Source organism: Opisthocomus hoazin, chromosome 6 (assembly GCF_030867145.1).
Source record: "Opisthocomus hoazin isolate bOpiHoa1 chromosome 6, bOpiHoa1.hap1, whole genome shotgun sequence".
Taxonomy (NCBI): domain Eukaryota; kingdom Metazoa; phylum Chordata; class Aves; order Opisthocomiformes; family Opisthocomidae; genus Opisthocomus; species Opisthocomus hoazin.
The window spans coordinates 7,139,270-7,157,855 of NC_134419.1; the positions used below are offsets into that span (position 1 = coordinate 7,139,270).

The following is an 18,586-nucleotide window of genomic DNA, read 5'->3' on the forward strand; positions in this document are numbered from 1 at the left end:
CAAAGATCAGAGGAACACTAGGTGACTGCCAACAGCAAAAACTACCAGCTTAGCATCTTTCTCACCCTTCAGAAGGTCCCCCACTGTGTCTCAGCCCACTGGCAGGGGGGATCCCACTACCAGCACTCAGCCTTTTGTTTCCAGCTACCTGGCCCAGTCTGACTGAGCTGAGTCAGGCAATGATCACTTGACTAGATGGGTCCAAGGGGATAGTAATTTCTGGAAGGATGAGAGGCAAGTGGCAAGTCTCTGGAGATGGCATAGATGGAAGTGAAAGATGGGTGGATGACTCCAGATTCTTTTTTGCACCCATGGCTTTGTGTCTAGCCACGCACAGACAACAGTTTTGATAGAGCACTTATCCCACATCCAGTCCAGAGGGGGTTCAGAAACTAATTATTCTTCTGCCTACCCATCTGCCCTGAATCAAACTCCCAGGCAGTCCAAGAGCATGTCTAATGCATGGTGGTGTTTCTCCTATGTCTTCCAAAGGCAACATAAACATTTACTTAACAGCTTCCAACTAAAATCCATGAACAGTTACACGAGCACAAACACATGAGCAGAGCTTAGGACTCATTCCCCCTCTCTCCAGTAAATGACCTGCCTTAAGCTAAAAAATCTGAGCTGCCTTCTGAACAAAGGTGTTTTAAAGTCATTCCTGACCAGCACCATAGCCTCAGCTGTGCTGAGCACTTCATATAAAAGATTGTTTAGCCCAGTGCTTCGGGCACACTCCTCAAGTGTGAGAGAGAAGGGCTTAGTCTGATAAAACACCAGAACCCAGCTGTGGCACTTCCAGATTATTGATATTATTGCTGTTACTGCACTGCTACTGGAAGGATTTCCCAGCTCGTGCCATTTGATGGAAGCAAGCTGTCTCCTAATAATGATTGTCTTTCTTTTTGCTCAGGTATTTTCCATTCGGAATTGTGTTCCTAATTGCTGGTAAAATCTTAGAAATGGATGACCCTTCAGCCATTGGGAAGAAATTGGGTTTCTATGCCATCACGGTGGTTTGCGGCCTGGTGGTGCATGGGCTGTTTATTCTGCCAATGATGTACTTCTTTATCACCAAGAAGAATCCCATTGTCTTCATCAGAGGGATTCTTCAAGCCTTGCTCATTGCTCTGGCCACATCCTCCAGGTATTACACAGTTTCTAGATAGAGGCAGCAAAATACTTGCTAGATCCTTACTACAGCCTTCTCTTGGGAACAGCACGCTATAGCTGTACTGGAGCAGATATGTGTGCATCTGAGCAACAGTCTGGGTCAAATTCACTGGTATATTTGTAAAAGATGTGTCTCAACATCTGGGAGTTACGTGTGGAAACCATTTGACAATAATGTTTGTGCATTGTTTTCCCTTGATTCAAAAACTGTCGGACAAAAGTAGTTTTTCTTGGAGGACTAGAAAGGAAATAAGGGTATTTTTCAATAAAAACAAACATTGTGCTTCTACAAATTTAATATATATAAGGGACACACAGTTTGTCCAGACTTCATTTTTGCTATTAGTGGAGAACGTCCTAGTTCAGTCATATGGAAACATTTTACCCTTTCTACTCATCTTAGTCTTTGTTGCTTGGTACATCAAGAAAAAGCTGTGGTTGCAAGCTATTGTCCAGCATGGGGAAAGTATTTAGCTGTTCTGCTCAAGGAATAATGTATTTTGCGTCCTTTTTAGGGAGGATGTACAATGAGTTTTAACCATAGCTGAACAAAGTACAGTGAAAATAGGAAACTGCTTGTGAACTGGTTATGAAAATGACTCCCAACACGGATAAACTGGTGCATGCAAAGTGCTTGAAAGGGCTGGAATTGACTTGCATGGAGTGGAAACAGGAACAACAATTAAAAGAACGTTACCCTGTAGCCAATATAATGAAAACAGAGTTTCGTGGCATCTGTGGCTGGAGGCTTGTTACTTTGAAGTAACAAGAGCAGCTATACCTCCCACTTCTTATGCAGCAATAAAAGCCACAGTACAAGTGGAAAATGCCAGGTAAATAGGTGTCTTCAGCACATCTTACTTATTTATTATTTCTGCTGTCAGCTGTAAAGGAAGAGGGCTAAAGAAAGGAGAAGATACCTTTCTTTTATCTCATTTTTGCTTTTGGATTTTTAAAGTTATTATTGATACTTTACAGAAAGACTGGAAAATACTAAATTCTTCTCCAGATTTTGAAATGATGACAGCTAGTGACAAACAACCACCTTCCTCTAAGTAATTTAGACTTCAAATTAGTAGTTAGTACAAAATTAATTACAAATTGGGAACATCTGTTTATAAAGAAAGGTAATGAAAAATTAAAAGATTTTATTAACCCCAAAATATTTATTCTAATTAAAAATAGTGACTGAGGAGTAGTTCATCTAGTTATGCTTAAATACTGATTCATTCTTCCTTTTTGTAATAATTTCTATAATAAACTGAGGTCTGATGACTAATATATTGTTTCAGACAACAGTATTGTACCAGCTTCTTACCCCTTGTGCCTCTAATCTTACTTTTTTCCATAACTTCTCAAGCTCCTTAAGGAAGAATTCATGTAATCTCTCCTACAGTGGAGTGACCCACTTAGAAATATAGTGCATTTGTAATTGGTGGGATTATGGAAGGAAAAGGCAGGAATGACATATAGATTAAAAGTTGTGGGAAAGCAGTCGAACAAGTATTTATTATAAATAACTTTGTTTTAACAGTCTAATAGGGGCTGTTATGTAATCAGCGCATTGCCGTAGGGCATCGTCACTGAGAAATAATTATGCGAGTTTTGCAGAAATCTGGAGCATTTCTGCAAATTGTTTAAGTAAATAAATACATGGAGAAGTAACAATGTAACTTCGCTGAATTCAGATTAGTTGATGTTATTCATTTTTGCTATAATCTTCTGCAAATCTTATTTTTGTTACAAAACATTACTTTGCAATGTGGTAACTACGGTCAATGCTAAAAGAGAAATAATCTACTTTACTGAAGGGACAGTGAAGAAGAGAAAACTTAAGCTGTACTAGACCTGTGCCAGATTTGGGAAAAGAGCCTAAAACTTTCACCCCCAGTTCATTGGCCTGATTAGGCTCATCACAGTTCTAGCCAGGTCCAACAGGTAATTTGGGGCAGGAAGGTCAAATGCAGATGGCTGCTTCTCTCATGAGGTTAGAGCAGGAGGAAGCAGAGTGGAAGGAATGTATAGGAATTAAAAGGAAGGAGAGGAGGGAATGATTATTTCAGTACAGTTGGAAGGTATTGGCTTTCCAGTATGTTTCCTTTTACAAGGTGTTTTCGTATGTAACAGTTTGCTTCAAAATGACCTATAAAGAGCAACATACTGTGAAATACAAAGTCAAGAAAAAATTATGTGCTGAGTGGTGGTGTAAACTCTAATTAGGCTTAAATAATTAAGGCAATCTTTTTTATTAGAACATAAATGTTTGTAGCTTGAGATGTTGTCACATCCCCAGCTTCAAGTAAGATGCTAATTTTGCACTCAAAGGTGTTCGTGTTGGAAAAGGCTCTTCAGGTTCACATTTGACACACTTGATCTGCCCTGCTCCTCTAAGAATTCTGTTTCTGAAGAACTCTATTACTGACAACTTGGGGTTTTTAATCAGTGCCATTCCATTAATTCTATTTCTAGAAAAAGACAATTTTTCTTAAAAATCTAAACGGAATTTTTCTTCTTTTAGGAAATTAAGGAGAAAATTTTGTTCCTCATTTTACCTTTAGCATCTATAGAAGAGTTTGTCCCTTTCTCTTCTTTTCTGTTAATAGGCAACAAAAACAACCAACTTTTCCTAACTACCTTTCTTAATTTTCCTTATTTTGCACCAGCATTGCAATTTGATTTTTATGACCAATTTACTAGTCCTTCAGTGGTCTGGAAACTTTCAGGGCTTGTGCTTTTTCAAATAGTGATCTTCCATTCGTATCAAGGCAGTTCATTGTTTCTTCATTGGATCTCATCTCCTTACTCTGTCTTTAGCTCTGGGAGTATCAAGCCACTTTACAATCACATAGTGCCCTCTTTGCGGTTCCTAATATATTCAGGTCCAAGTTGCTTGTGGTATATTTCAAGGTTAGAAATATTCCAATGCCAATATCATCAATCATAGTAATAAACCAAAAACTCAGACATGATATGTAGTCACCAAAATACACAACCAGATCTACAAAGGGATGCAGGGGTCTGATTCTGCTGTTCTACATGAGTGCCTAAGTTATATTACTACTTGGAGAAAGTCCAACATTGGTTGGTTTGAGAATTTTTAAATCGGTTATTTTTTTCTCTGAGTTACCTGTAGAAGCATAAGGAAAGAACATGCACGCTCCTTAGCAAATGTGAGCTATCTCTTATAAAAGACCTGAGCATCACAATGATTGTCACTGCAAAGCTTGACTTTTCGGCAACTTTCAGCCACGTAGGATGCCTGTCGTTCATCTAGGAACTGAGCTCCTCATGGGGAGAGTTGGGCTTCTAAGAAAGAGCCCCAAAAGCCAGCGTGGTAAGGAGACATAGTCAGGCACCAGGCATAGCTACAAATCAAAAATGTCTCTCTGTGATGAGTCCCTTTAAGGTAAACCAATCCTTACTTGAGGCTTTCTCCAGCCCCATTTCTTTACCCCAAGCTGATGTGAGAATGTCTGCTGACAGTGGGGGATACATGGGGAATTCAGCTTTCCCTTAAACCTGCGCAGACTTTGACTCTCATGAGCTCCAGCTCCCAGCAGAGAGCCCCTCTCCTGCGGATATCGAGTACTTTGAGATAGGAGTCCCTCCCCTTCCACTGTGCAAGGAATAATTACGTATTTATAGGCCCAGAGACGGTGGGAACAGAGCTCTGGCACCAGCTGGCAGCTCAGCCTGTCAGGAATCACCAGAAGAACTTGCTACTGGAAGAGGTTTGATGTCTTTGCTGTCAGAAGCTAATATACCACCAAAGTTAGGGTGAGTCCTGAGGAAAGGCTGTGAACCTATAGATTTGCGGCTTGGGCATTGTTGATGGATTTAGCTCTGTTTGCCCCTTCATACCAGTGTGTGTATTTTGCAAATCCAACACAGGCCCAGCATGGCTTTTTATGTTTTTCTGCTCAAAAAGTAGTGCCTTGTCTAGCGATAGCTGAACTTTTCACCTTCGTTACACTGAAAGGAATGGATACTGCACATAACTGATCTGTTGCCAAAAGAACATGCACAAATGATTGGGGCTGGACAGGAGACCTGCTTCTCCTGACAGTCAACACATCTGTATCTGGTTAAGTAACACTTGCCACAGGGGCATTATATAACACTTATAATGTGGGTATTGGATTTTCAGATCGTTTTAGAGGAGAACAAAGAGTTGGTTTTAAGCGCACTGATGTGTTTCTTGCAGATGTTTCTGTGTCAGTTCATGTCTACATCTAAAGATAGAAAGAAAACCACAGATCAGTGTCCTGATATTCATTCCAGCTAGTTTGCACCTGTGGAAAGCTTTCTTTTTCAGTTAAAAGTCAAACTGCAAGAATCAAAACCTATACCACATACAAAACCCAAGAAAGTAACACAAGGGAACCTGAAGAGAACTGAACAGCTGTCTCATGGCAATGATTTTACTGAATCTGAACATTATTTCCATGCATTTCCCTTTAGCAAAAGATTCTACACTCCATTCTCAATCCCCTTATATTTCTCCAGAAATCCCAACCACAGCAATATTTTGGTTTGCACAGACATTACTGGAGAGGTAGGGACAGAGAAAAAGGAGATCTCTTATTCCTTTGATGCATCATTCAGGACACAATGAAGTCGATGCCTATGACTAGCATCAAGTCCCTGCACCAGTCACCTGGCCAGCCAGCCCCTGAAGCCAAACCCTTGGTCCCAGTGTGGGGTGGCTTTGGCAACAGACACCCATAGAGATGCACATAGCTCCTCTTCGTGAGACCAGTAAGGTGTGTACAGCACGTGCTGTCACTGCCCACCTTGCCCTGCTCTGTGGTGTTCAGGCCGCGTAGCTGTGGGTTTCTGGCTTGCTGCTTTCTTTCCTCCACATTGACCCTGATCTTGTCACCTCTGACCGTAATGAAAAAGCAGTATTTGGCCTACAGGCAAAATTCCTCTTGATTTTAGCTTTCCTCATTCCAATGGCATGAGGGAATTTTATTTTTCTAGGTCATCTTTCCATATCACTAATGAAGTAAAGCAGCATCTTCTCAGTAGTACATCCCATCAAAAGAAGCAATTTTCATCTTCTCTGAAGACAAATGATAAAACATGAGTTTTTCAAGGGTTTTGCTGCTTACAAAACACTAAGATCTTGGCTACTGTACAGTGTAAATTAAAGGCAGATTTAGCAAAAGGGAGATGAGATCAGTTTGTTGATTTTTTGGAGCAAATATCAAAATGCATTTGAATGATAAGATAAACAGAGCAGGCTGAACAGCTGTTCTTCCATGGTGACTAGCTGCCTTTGTGGCTCACACTAGTAAGGGCTTGGCCTGATCCAGCATTGGCTTATGCTTGGTCTCTGCAGCTGCAACATTTTATCCCAAAATTGAGATAAGACTTTAAAAATGTGTTTTTAATTGTTAGTTAGTGCTGGGAGAAGATACCTCTCTTCTTTTAGCTGAAAGCTTCAGAACAGTTCTTAAAAGACTTAACAGATTAAGATCAGTGCTTCAGAGTATTTTTTCCTCCTGATAAATGTTACGTGTCAGGCTTTCACGTTACTGCTCCATTGTTTAACACAAACACTGTTCAACAAAGCAGCTTTCAACAAAAAAAACCACCTAATTCAACTGGAAAGACAACTTAAAAGTGTTTACTTGAGAATGTCTTTTCGTCAGCCATTGAAAATATATATTAATATAATTCCAAAATGACATTAGGAATGTGGGTTTTTTTCCTTTACCACTTGTAAGTCACCAACAACCAAAGCCTTAAATAAGACATATTTTCTGATATGTGCCAGATGATACTTTATGAGTAAAAATGAGCTGTCTTTGATCAAGACAACCTCTCCTAGGATATTCCACATAACTTTTGTCACGTGTGTTCAGGAAAAGTTCATTCAGATTGAAACAGGTGCCGAAAGGGTAATCAGGGATATGAAGTGGCAATCTTGTAAAATAAGACTTTTAAAAGTCTGATTGGGTCAATCCAGGCTAAAAGGGGACAAAACTGATTTTTAGCAATACGTATTGTAGCAGATGGACTGATTTGTGCAAGGAGAAATGTATAAAGACATAAAAGGAAATCTAATGTAAATTGAAAAGAGTATATTTAGATCATGAATTACATTTCTCACCTGAACAGTGAATTCTGGAAAGCCTTTCAATAGGAATAGTTAGGACAGATCACTTTCCGCAACTGAAGTAGCTGCAGGAAAGGGACATAATGAATAGTAAATTTAGCAATTGCTTCCTGGCCATGCATATAGTCAAGAACATCCAGAAGTGCTACTGAGGTGGTCTCGTCCTAGTTGCAGCTACAGCAGGGGTTTCAGTTCTACATTATCTGTGAGCCCCTTTTATTTTATGAACATTTTATGGTAAACAAGACATAGAGAATTTCAATTATTCGCAAATGAATGTGTGAAAAATTATAGGCATGCCCAAGAGAGAAATGATTTCTAATCTGTAGTTTGGGGGGTTATGCTTTGCTGTGTTTGTTTTTCAAAGTAAATATTGATTAAATATTAGGACTGCCAGAATGAAAAAGTTGACTATACCCCAGTTACCAGAGGTAATCAGATTTCTATTGCTTTCTTGACCTTTCAGTTTATTTGTAATACTTAGAGAATTACTTTTGTCCAGATATTCGTGGCAGAGACTGCCAGTTTGTAGTAAATCATTCACCAGTCAGACTTTATAAGGTTATAGAAAACAGAGGTATCGTAATAACAGCATAGACTTGTTCTTTGTGTTTCTATTGCAGAAAGCTACTTTTCCTTTCCAAACACTGTTACTTTCCTCAAACAACAGCTTGCACAAATATAAAATGACAACTCCTACTCATTTTGCTAAAGCACTCCTGCAAACTTGGGATTATGATTTCAGAGCTTTCAGAATCTCTCTGTGATTTTGTAGGTCACATGTAACGACTGAGAAAGAATTTGTAGATCACATGTGTCATCATCCATTAGGAACAGATAGTGGTCATTGTAAGATTTGGGTATCAGAGCCACGTTGCTGATGTGAGGCTCACAACATCCAGTAACTGAGCAATGTGAAAGGCTGAAACTCGTGGAAAGACACCTATATTTCATGACTCAGGGCATGTAGATCACAGGAGAATAGAACATTGAAGACTTTAGTATTATGATACCAATATTTCCCCTATAAATTATCTCTTTAAAGAGGCAAGTTTGGAATAATTTTGAAGGTGTTTGCTATTTTACATCTATTTGAATAGTCTCAGATACTGAGCAGTATATTAAAATGAGTATCATAACCAGGAAAATATTTTGCCATTTGTATATTTTCTCCAGTGGTATCACTTATTTTACATACAAACTGACATGCCACAAAAAATACCCCCTCACTCATTTGAATGCAGTTTAATTACTCGTGACATATTAATGAACATGACACCATATGTTAAAATGCAGAATGTTACAAAAAGGCTGATAAAATACAAATAGATATATTATTATTTTAAAATGAATGCATCTTATTGAAAACAAGGAAATTTATGACCAGATAATATTTAATTAATTGTCTCAGTTAATGCAAACAAAAATCAGGGGTTTTTTTAGAGAGTATAAAATCAAGGTTTAAAGTCCGGAAGAGGTCAAGCTCATTTTAAAATGAATGCCTGTCAAACAGTCTCATACCATTCCACTCCATTCCATACCATTCCACACACATAGATATTTATATCTCATTCACATATGTACACATTATTATATAAATTTCAATCACGTGATTGTTATGTGATCACACCAGGGACACGGGCAGATCTGTCTGAGAGAGGAAACGGGATTGTGTATTCCTGAATACAGGAGCTTGGTCTGTAGTTTTTATTTTTATTCTTTTCTTGTTGATAAGATCTTTGCTTAATCCTTTGCAGAAAAAAGAAATTGCTTATGTATGAGGTAGGACGTTACTGCATTAATGCATTCTGTGAGAAAAGAAGGAGTAGCTTCTTGGTCAGAGCTGTTGCCCACTGGGATGTTTTAGAGTTTAACACAAGCAGCATTCCAATCTCTTGTAAGCTCTCACTGCCATTGTAACTAATTGCCTAAACTGGTCATCTAATTACTGTCAATAAGCAGTTAGAACTGGAACAACCCTAAGGGCGTTTATATAATATTTCCTTACAGTGAGTTAAGAGCCCTTCTTGCTTTATACCTTTCCTTGTTTTATGGTTACTCTTGCTGTTTAAAAATGGCTTTCTATTTCAGAAGGTCTGGAAGGAAACTTTCTAAGAAACCATGAGTGCACAACAGTTTTCAGAGTTTTTACTAACAAGTTGCACATGGTGTTTCCCCTGTCCTGCATTTCAGCATAGAATACTGCCTCTGCAGCATTTCTGTCCCTTTCCTGAAGAAAAAGCAAAAGAGAGAACAGCCTTTTTAATTTGAGGGAAGCAAAACTTACACTAACTCTAGCATTTATACACATATTTATCTCTCTCAAGCAAAGGAGTGAGTTATAGGGCAAGTGAGTTACACCTGCGTACCAAAGAATGAGAACCAGTGCTCACATGGTTAGTGTAAAATTCACCCTGCCTGGAGAAGGTTTACTACAATTCATGCTATTCCCCAGAAATAAAAATAACTCAATGTGTGCTGCTCTCGGCTGTTTTGCAGCTCAGCCACACTGCCTATCACTTTCAAGTGCTTGCTGGAGAATAACCACGTGGACAGGAGGATTGCGAGGTTTGTGCTGCCTGTGGGAGCCACCATCAACATGGATGGGACGGCGCTCTACGAGGCGGTGGCTGCCATCTTTATTGCGCAAGTAAACAACTATGAGCTGGACTTTGGGCAGATTATCACTATAAGGTACAAACTTCAAATTCCACATGCTATGATTTGCTTGTCTTGTTGAGTTTGACACTCTGAACGATTCTTGTATGTAGCAATGTTCAGAACAAAACTCATCTTTGCTATTATCAAAGAATCCATTCCTCATAGGATGGTTGTCTCTAACTAATGCAGAGATCAGGGACTGTACAGAGGGAAATTGTACTGGTACTGTTCAATAGAAGCTCATGTACATCAGGAAATGTGTTTCTATTTGAGGATAACTGTTGAATTTTTACTTTTAGGCAACCCATTGATCGTTTCCTAGGATTGGAACATTTTAGTATCGTTATTGGTGTTGAAAACACTATTTTAAATGTCATAATTGTTTTCAACTTTAACTCTCATTTGTATCTTTACATGAGAGGAAAAGGTTAAAAAACCCACAAAAAAGCAAATGCAAAAAGTCCTATATCAGATAATAGGGAGTAGTGTGTGTTAGGAAGCTCTTTGGCAAACCTTGGATGAGTAGGGGAACAAGGAAGGAGGACAGATGCTACTATCAGGGCAGGTTTTTATGAAGATATTGTATCACTCAGATATTTTAAAAATGTCTTTTCTGCTGCTTTTTAAGGCAAAAAACTTCATGAACAATCACTCTTTCAGTGGGTAGAGAGTGCTACAGCTGCATACTCTGTCCTTGAAAGGTCTGTCATGCATCCAAAGGACTAGAAGATCCAGCTGAACAATTACTGCCAGAATAACTCCAGTGGCTGCCAAAGAACGCCCCAGGGACCGAAACCTGCAGGTTTCCAGCAGGGAACAAATGATTAGAAAAACATTCCTCATAGTCAGAGCCTTGTGCAACATATTTGAGATCTGCTTACCTACCCACCCAGTGACCTCATCACTGCCCCATTTATACTGCTGGGCCTTGCCCATCTTCTGCTGGACTTGAAAATCTTCATGACAAGAGGAGGAGGATCCTGAAACTAACCCCAGATGACAGCTGAGGCTTGCTAATGGGCTTCTGGCAAGATCTGGTTAGACTAGAAGCAGAAGAAGTAAATTGTGCCCATATGAGCTCTTGCTTCAGGCTCGCTCTCTCTCTGCAAAATTATTGGAATAACCCTGTGCTAAAATTTAGTCTTTGGTGATGTTGAATTTGGAGATGTTTTTAGAATGTGGTCCCAAAATATGGCCCAGAGCACGGGCAGACATTACATACACCTTCAAGTAGAGACTGGTGATTTGAAAAATGAAGAAGCAGGAGGGTGATAGTAAACGGAAAGAAAGAAAGTTCTAACTTTCTCTTAGAGGAACACTATTTTATCTCATTATTTTCAATCCCCATATTAATTGTTAGTACATAAGGACCAGAAAAATGTAAAGACAGTAGAAGGAAAATACAAATAAAGTCTGGAAAAATCCAAGAAAAAAAAAGAAATAAAAAGACTGACTTACAAAAGAAGAGGGTAAATAGGAAATCACTGTGGATTCAGTACCTTGAATATCTGAAGCCAAATACTAACTGTATTCTGTGGGCCAAACCTGCCCCAGACCTTGATACTTTAGTATTTGGAGATATGAAATTCAAATACTCCTGAGTGCCAGGATATTTTTTACAGAGGGGGAAAAATGCTAGCAAAATTATTAGTCTACTTTGCTCATAATCTGTAAAATCCAGGTTTACAGTTTATGTCAATGTGATTATGCAAACCTAGATGTAGCAGAAAAAGAGGGTTAAGATCCTGTTCCCATCAGTTGAGCATACTATAGGAAGAAACATCTACCTTAAGGTAAAAAGTCAATGGAATAGCAGATGAGCTTGCCTATACAATCTTAGTTACACATTCCTATTTTTGCTCCCAGTTAAGTCATAAGACTTTCTGGCCTAAACTGTCTTAGGAGGCAGAAGCAGTCCTAATCAACTAGCCAGTTTGTAGCACTAACTGGAGAACCTTTTAATATTAATTATATGTATCACCCAGCATCTGAGCTTCTGTCCCTTCTTTTCTTTCTGTACTCTGCCTATTACAGTGCTATTAGGTTGCTATACAAGGTAACTCTTTCAAAATGTAGTTCTAAATCTTTCTCATTCCCTATCACACCCACTTGCAAATGTATTTTTTTATTTCAGGAGAGGGCTCTAGGTATAAATATTGATGCTGCTCTACTGGTTCACTGTAAGCTGTGAGCAAGATAGTGGATATCTCTGTGTCTCAGTTTCCATACGGGTGAATACTGTTACGCTCATTTTCCATTATAAGAGGTTGACGACACTTAGCTGCTTGCCAAAAGCTCTGAAATTCTGGATTGATGAATGTAGTGGATTATCAGTGTATATGCTTTATGTTATCCTTTTACAATTGTCAACATTTGGTTTTTTGTCTTTCTGCTGGATGGCCTAGCTCTTGGAAGTGGCCAGATGGGTGGAAATGAATATATCCGGTCACTTTCGCTCCTGGAAAGAGGAATTCAATCCCTCCCCTTAAAACAGCATTATGAAAAAAACGTTAAGCCTGCCAGGTTCACTCTTGCCCTGGTCTCCCATTCATTTCTGCTTGCCTGGCTGAAAAAGTGGTGTGAAGGTCAAGTAAAAATACTTTCCAGAAACTGAAGAGGTACAGTCACATTCACGCTCACATCATATTTAGATCCAAGTATGCAAAGCCATGTGCTGTGCAAGGACTTCACCCTTGGCCAAGCCTCTTTACCCTTGGCCTAGCCTCTTCGTGATGGACTGACATTAAAGTCCCTAGCCGCAGCCAGCCATGGATTTGCCTGGCACAGGAGCTGCCAAGGATGACTCAGAGATGTCTGCTGGGAGCTCTGCTGCTAGGGGTGAAGGAGCAATGAGGAGTGCTGGCAGATTCGTGGCACATAGCACTGCGTGGTGCCATGAACAGTGAGAAGCTGACACAACTCGGAGAAGCCGATATAATTCAGAGAAGCCCACGGCCTGGCTGCCCCCCTTTCTCTGCCCTTATGATGTTAAAATACAGAAGACCTGCCCCACCAGTGCTGAGGCTGCAAAGGTAGAGGCTGAGAATTTAGCACTGGGCAGGCAGTTTGGCCTGTTCTTGCTCTCCGACCTGGCTTCTGCCCACAAAACACTGGCACTTCTGTGTGGTGGCTTGTGTAAGAAGGATTATGGTTTAGGAAAGCTCCTGTAGAAACATGGTGTTGCAGAGCAACCCATCACTGCTAAAGCTTATTCGTTTCTTTCTTTATTGAAGTATCACAGCAACAGCTGCAAGCATAGGTGCTGCAGGTATCCCGCAAGCTGGCCTGGTGACAATGGTCATTGTTTTGACCTCGGTTGGGCTCCCAACAGACGACATCACGTTGATTATTGCCGTCGACTGGGCACTGTAAGTAACATTAAGCTTTTGAGGTTGCCAGTGTGGCAACATTGCTAAAAAGGCAGATAGTCTCTGAGGGTACAATTGTGTCTCTGAGGGCATAGTACAAATATACATAAAAGGCATGGGAGGTAATTATTTTGCTTGAAATGTTTCTAACGTGGCCTCAGATTAAATACTCTGCCAAAGTGGGCAATATATTGAGAAAAGACATAGATGAACGAGAGAGAGTGTAGATGAGACTTGAACTATATGACCTACCTGGAAAGACTGAAGCAGCAGAGTTCATTTAGTCTAAAAGGCTGGAAGAGGCCATGATAGCAGTTTCTGATATAGATAAGATTGTCCTGAAGAGGACAGTGATCAATTGTTCTTCACATTCACAGGGAGGGAGGATGAAGAAGTAGCCCAAAGTAACCACCTTATGTCAGATTACAGGAAAACTTAGGAATGATCTGTATCTAGAAGGATAGTCAGGCAATGGAAGTGGCTGCACCTAGCCAGGTTGGAGGATGACCTTCATGAGAAGTTTTAAGGTCAGGCCAGACACCTGTCCATCAGGTACGACTCTGGAACCTTGCCTTGGACAAGGACAAGAGGCCAACATTCCTAGGAAATGTGGTTTGCCTCCACTCTGCTTATCAGCCCACTGACACTTCAAGGACATCATCTCAATGTAGTGAATCACTCTGCAAAGAGGCACGAGCCAGTGCTAAAGCAGGCAAGTACTCACGCGCCACAGATACCACTCTGCCTGAAGTAGCCATGACAGTACAGTAATGGTTTGTGCTGCATACAGCTACAACTACTGTAACTAGAACCATCAGATAGTCAACCTGAATGTAATACTTCTAATGCATGGCATTAGGACTAATAATGTCTTCCATTTATCACAGATTCTGATGCAATTCTGCTCGTTCTGATTTCAGTGCTAAATATGCAGCAGCAATTTGTAGCCCCCTGCATGGAGCCATGTTTTGCAAGCTCAGCCATTCTGTAGAAAAGTTACTTTGCTGCATCCCTAATCACTGAGGATTTCACAGCAGAGGCAGAGTCTAGGAAGACCAGTCATAAAATACTGGTCCCTAGCTGATTAACATTTCAATTAACTGGTGTACATAATAGCTTGTTAATAATTAGTATGTGCATCCACAAGGAGACAGTCCAAACTATTTTTTATTTAATCTATATAAAATATATCTCCATTTAAACAGTGGAATTCAATTATATCAGTGTTCTGGGTAAAAACGTGTTACAAGTCCATTCTGTTATATATCCTACTTTATTTAACTTCAAGCCAATGATTTTTTGTACAAAGAACTGTGAGAAGAAATTATTTACTTTCCTGTTCAGTGTAATAGGATATTATTACTACTAATAGGCGTCATGACTGTTGGTGTTGTATGCATACTTTAAGGCATATTTTATTTTAGGAATATCAGGAATGTAATTCGGTGAAGGAGAAATAATATCTGCTGTGGGCACCTAAACTTGGGAATGGTGGTTCAGATTTTAATAAAGTAGCCTTTTTAATGCTAGCCACTGAAACTCAATAGTAAATGAAGCAAAACAAAATCAAAGTGTTTTAAGCTGTATTACAAAAGCCTTTTCCCTCTATATTGCTCAGTTTTTGCCCAGCTCTAGCAACATCAACATTTCATTGCTTTTCCAGTAAGTCTTCCAGGGCATATGGGAATTATGCTCCTTTTTCTCTTACAAAACCTTTCAAAACAACAGATACAAAGCTTTTTCAGGCTATAGTTCCAGATGGTATTAAACAGTGAGCAAGGAACAGACCCAATTTTCTGTCTTTTGCAGATGACCTTTCATACAAAAAGTATATTTCTGTATTTCGGCACTTGGTGGTTTCAAGAGCCTGCAGATGCAAAGTGTCAACATGGTTGACATGATGAATATTTTCAATATTAGTTTTGGAAGTACTGGAGTATGAAGAATGCTTAAAGAAGGCTGGTTAGATGATCTCACGAGACTGAAATACCCATTACAATGCACTGCAGGTATTACAACTCCTTTAGGTAGCCATAACATCTATGTGAACTTCATACTTTTAGATAGTGCCTAGAGACATAAAGAAGAAAATAAAAATCTTTCTTAGCTAATTTATTAAACACAAGGTAAAAGTTTTGCATCTTTAATAATACCATCCAAAGCTAAAAATACCACTCCAACACCTGACTCACATGTTTGCACTGAAAGAAATGCCACTAGCAGCAGGCTGGCCTCTTAGTGGAGAAACATTGGTGATGTGCGGTGTGGTTCTACTCACGCATAGTGCCGACTACTCCCTACACACAGAAACATGGAATAGAACTGGTCAGACAACGTGCCAGGCAATCCATTTTCTTACGAGTTTCAGTATGGTGCACCGTTTCCTCAGAAACATTCTGTCTTCAGAAGAGATGTGTGACATAATCAGAGCCCAAAAGGGAGTGCAAAGACTTGAGCTCTGCTCATACAGCTTCTTCTCTACCACAGCTGACTCTTTGCACAATCCAAAATCAACCACTCAGAATATCTTTCCAAGAATCAAAATCTGATGATCAACCAAGGGAAAAAAAAGTCTATGTATAACAGGAACATCTACCAACATGTGCTGTAACAGTATTTTTCCCTGCCTAACATATTCTTGTGGGAATTTTCCTTGAGGCAAAACTTAAAATCAGAACAGCAGGAATTAGAAAAACGGATTCAGCAAACGTGTGTAGGACTGGGTCCTGGTGTCAACAACCACATCTAGGTGTAGGCTGTAGAAGATTATTGCTGAGGTTACTTGCAGTTGCGTGTACCACTGGGGCAACTGCACACACAAGTAACCTTTCATGCTAGAACTTTCATGCTAATTAGGCAAGCAATGGCATATACATTTGCATGAACAGAGTACATGCCTAAAATATCTGAAAAAAAATCAGCACACAGTTACAATTCTTTTTTATATTAAGATCCAGGATCAGAAATCTGGGCAGTGTTGATATTGGACCATCACTGGCTTTAATAAGCCAAACATCTGGAGATTTCTGCACCGCCATTTTATAACCCACATTTATAAATTAAGTTACCAATATGACACAGTTTTCAGATGTGTATGTTTTTCTTGGAAAAGACGTAATATATTTCAGACTTAAAAGCTATATCATCCATTTGAAATCTTGTCAATTTTAACTAATAGATTCCAAGCTGTTTCTAGTGTAACCCTTGTCTATGACAACCACTTACTTTTGTGTTTACAGTCTCTATTTTAATAGATTTGTGTTTTAAACAGTGGGTAGAAGGTGTAAACAGGGAAGAAATTATCCCATAGGTGAATAAATAAAAAATAGTGAAACTGTATATATACAAGTACTGTCAAGCATACAAATTTAAATTGGAAAAGATGATAACTGAAAATGAAGAATCTTTAAAAGCCACTGGTAGTCATAGCAACCATAGCTTTTTCAGAAATTAACATGATTTAAATATGGTCAGTGCCTGCTTAGTTTGTGAGTGTAGTTACTTAGCAATCTTCTGAATAATTTTTATTGTATTCTGCTCATTCTACCAATACAATAATCTTCTTAACTAGCACTTTGGTTGCTGAGACTGGGACCTGGATAACTAATACAAGGTACTAGTTGTACTGGCTGCTCTCTGCTTTTATTGAATTAAGATATTTGCAGCATCACCCTCCGAATCAGGCCATAATATTGGACCTTAACATAAAAACTCAGACATAAATGCAGTCTTGATCTGCTGTGTTAAACCTTTTCAGTGCTGATTCAGTTCGCTTGCGTAGGGAGGCATAGATGCTCTAGTTAGCTCAGTTATAAATTTAAGTATGTGGCAGTGCAGGGCACTGAGCTCCGCAAAGGCTAGAAAACCCAACTGAGCAGCTCAGTAACTAGTTGTTGCCCCATGCCAAACTCCTTACTACCATTTCTAAACTTGTTAGCTCACAAAAACGGCGAAACTGGCCTTCAGATGTGATTACTGCAGTAATGAAGGCATAGGCATGTACCCAAAGAGCCAGCCACTTACCATTACTATTTCATTTGCCAGAGACAGGTTTAGAACAATGATCAATGTCCTGGGAGACGCGCTGGCTGCTGGGATCATGGCCCACATCTGCCGGAAGGAGTTCATCAAGGACGGTGATGAGGTAACAACGCCAGGGTGTGTCAGTGTGTGCCGTATTACGGCACAGAACCTGCGAGCTCTCAGCCTCCCACATTTGTTTCATCTAGTTTATAAAAGGTGTTTCAGAGAGAGGATAGAATTGGGCAATGTGTTGCTTAGCCAGATGAAGTGGAGGGGTCTTTTTCCACGAGGTCATGCAAAAAGGCTCTCAAGTTCAAAGCTGTGTTTGGCACACTGGGGCTGGGAGCTGGAGAAGCAGCTGCACTGTCCTGCAAATGTATGAGATGCTGCAACTACGCATCCCACACTCAGCAGCCAAGTCCTGACTGGCCAGTAAGTCATCTTTCTTCTGAAAAAGTGACCAACAACAGAGCAAAGTGACAAATGTCCTTGAATATTTGTGTATAGGGCTAGGTAAAGGTATATGTGAGTATGTAGATGTATAATCAATAAGCTCACAACAAAGGCAACTACTCTGGGTCTTTCAAGCCTCTCTGCTAGCATAAGCTGAAGCCACCGTTGCAATAGTTTCCTTTCTGGGCTAGCACAAGCACATTGCTCCATTCTAGACTTCATTCCCAGACATCTTCATCCCTTCTACATTTAATACAAGTCCCTCCTTACATCTTTGGTTTTCCTTCTCTATATCTTATTCCATACACCACACATAACTCTATATTCTGCCCCTGCCTCCCTCCACTCCTATGCTTTTTTTTCTTTCCTCCTTGGCATGCATCTTTCAGTCTTCCCTTATACCAGGAACTCCTCCTCATGCTCTTCCTTCAAACCCACGACAAAGAAGATTCCTAATTCTATGAGCCCACCATGCCTGGAGGTGCTAATCCCCAACATTTTCACCTCATGGCAGACTGTCACTGCCTTTTTCCACAAAGACAGAATAGTTTATGCAGAAAAGGTTCTTCATGAGGACTGATTTTCACAAGGAATGTTTCATTCCTGTGCATCCTTTGTAGTATTCTACAAAGAACAATAGCACTGATAGCAAAGTTTTATTTTTATTATTATTTCTCCCATTTACATACAGTCTTTCTGGTAAATCCCATCCTCATGCCTTCCTGGTCTTTCTAGTTTTATAGAGAAAGACAGGCTTTATCCTCTGAGGCACTTAGCACCTACA

The 18,586-nt window shown here is 39.7% G+C and overlaps 1 protein-coding gene across 2 annotated transcripts in view; it reads left to right on the plus strand.

The window, feature by feature from the left end:
* The window catches only part of SLC1A7 (solute carrier family 1 member 7), a 59,850-nt gene that overhangs the window by 39,980 nt on the left and 1,284 nt on the right, over positions 1–18,586 (plus strand). For both annotated transcript variants that reach the window (XM_009939747.2, XM_075424038.1), the window contains 4 exons: positions 914–1,147; positions 9,797–9,991; positions 13,192–13,326; positions 17,371–17,470. In XM_009939747.2, the coding sequence (XP_009938049.1) occupies positions 914–1,147; positions 9,797–9,991; positions 13,192–13,326; positions 17,371–17,470 (664 nt within the window). The remainder of the gene's footprint in view (positions 1–913; positions 1,148–9,796; positions 9,992–13,191; positions 13,327–17,370; positions 17,471–18,586) is intronic.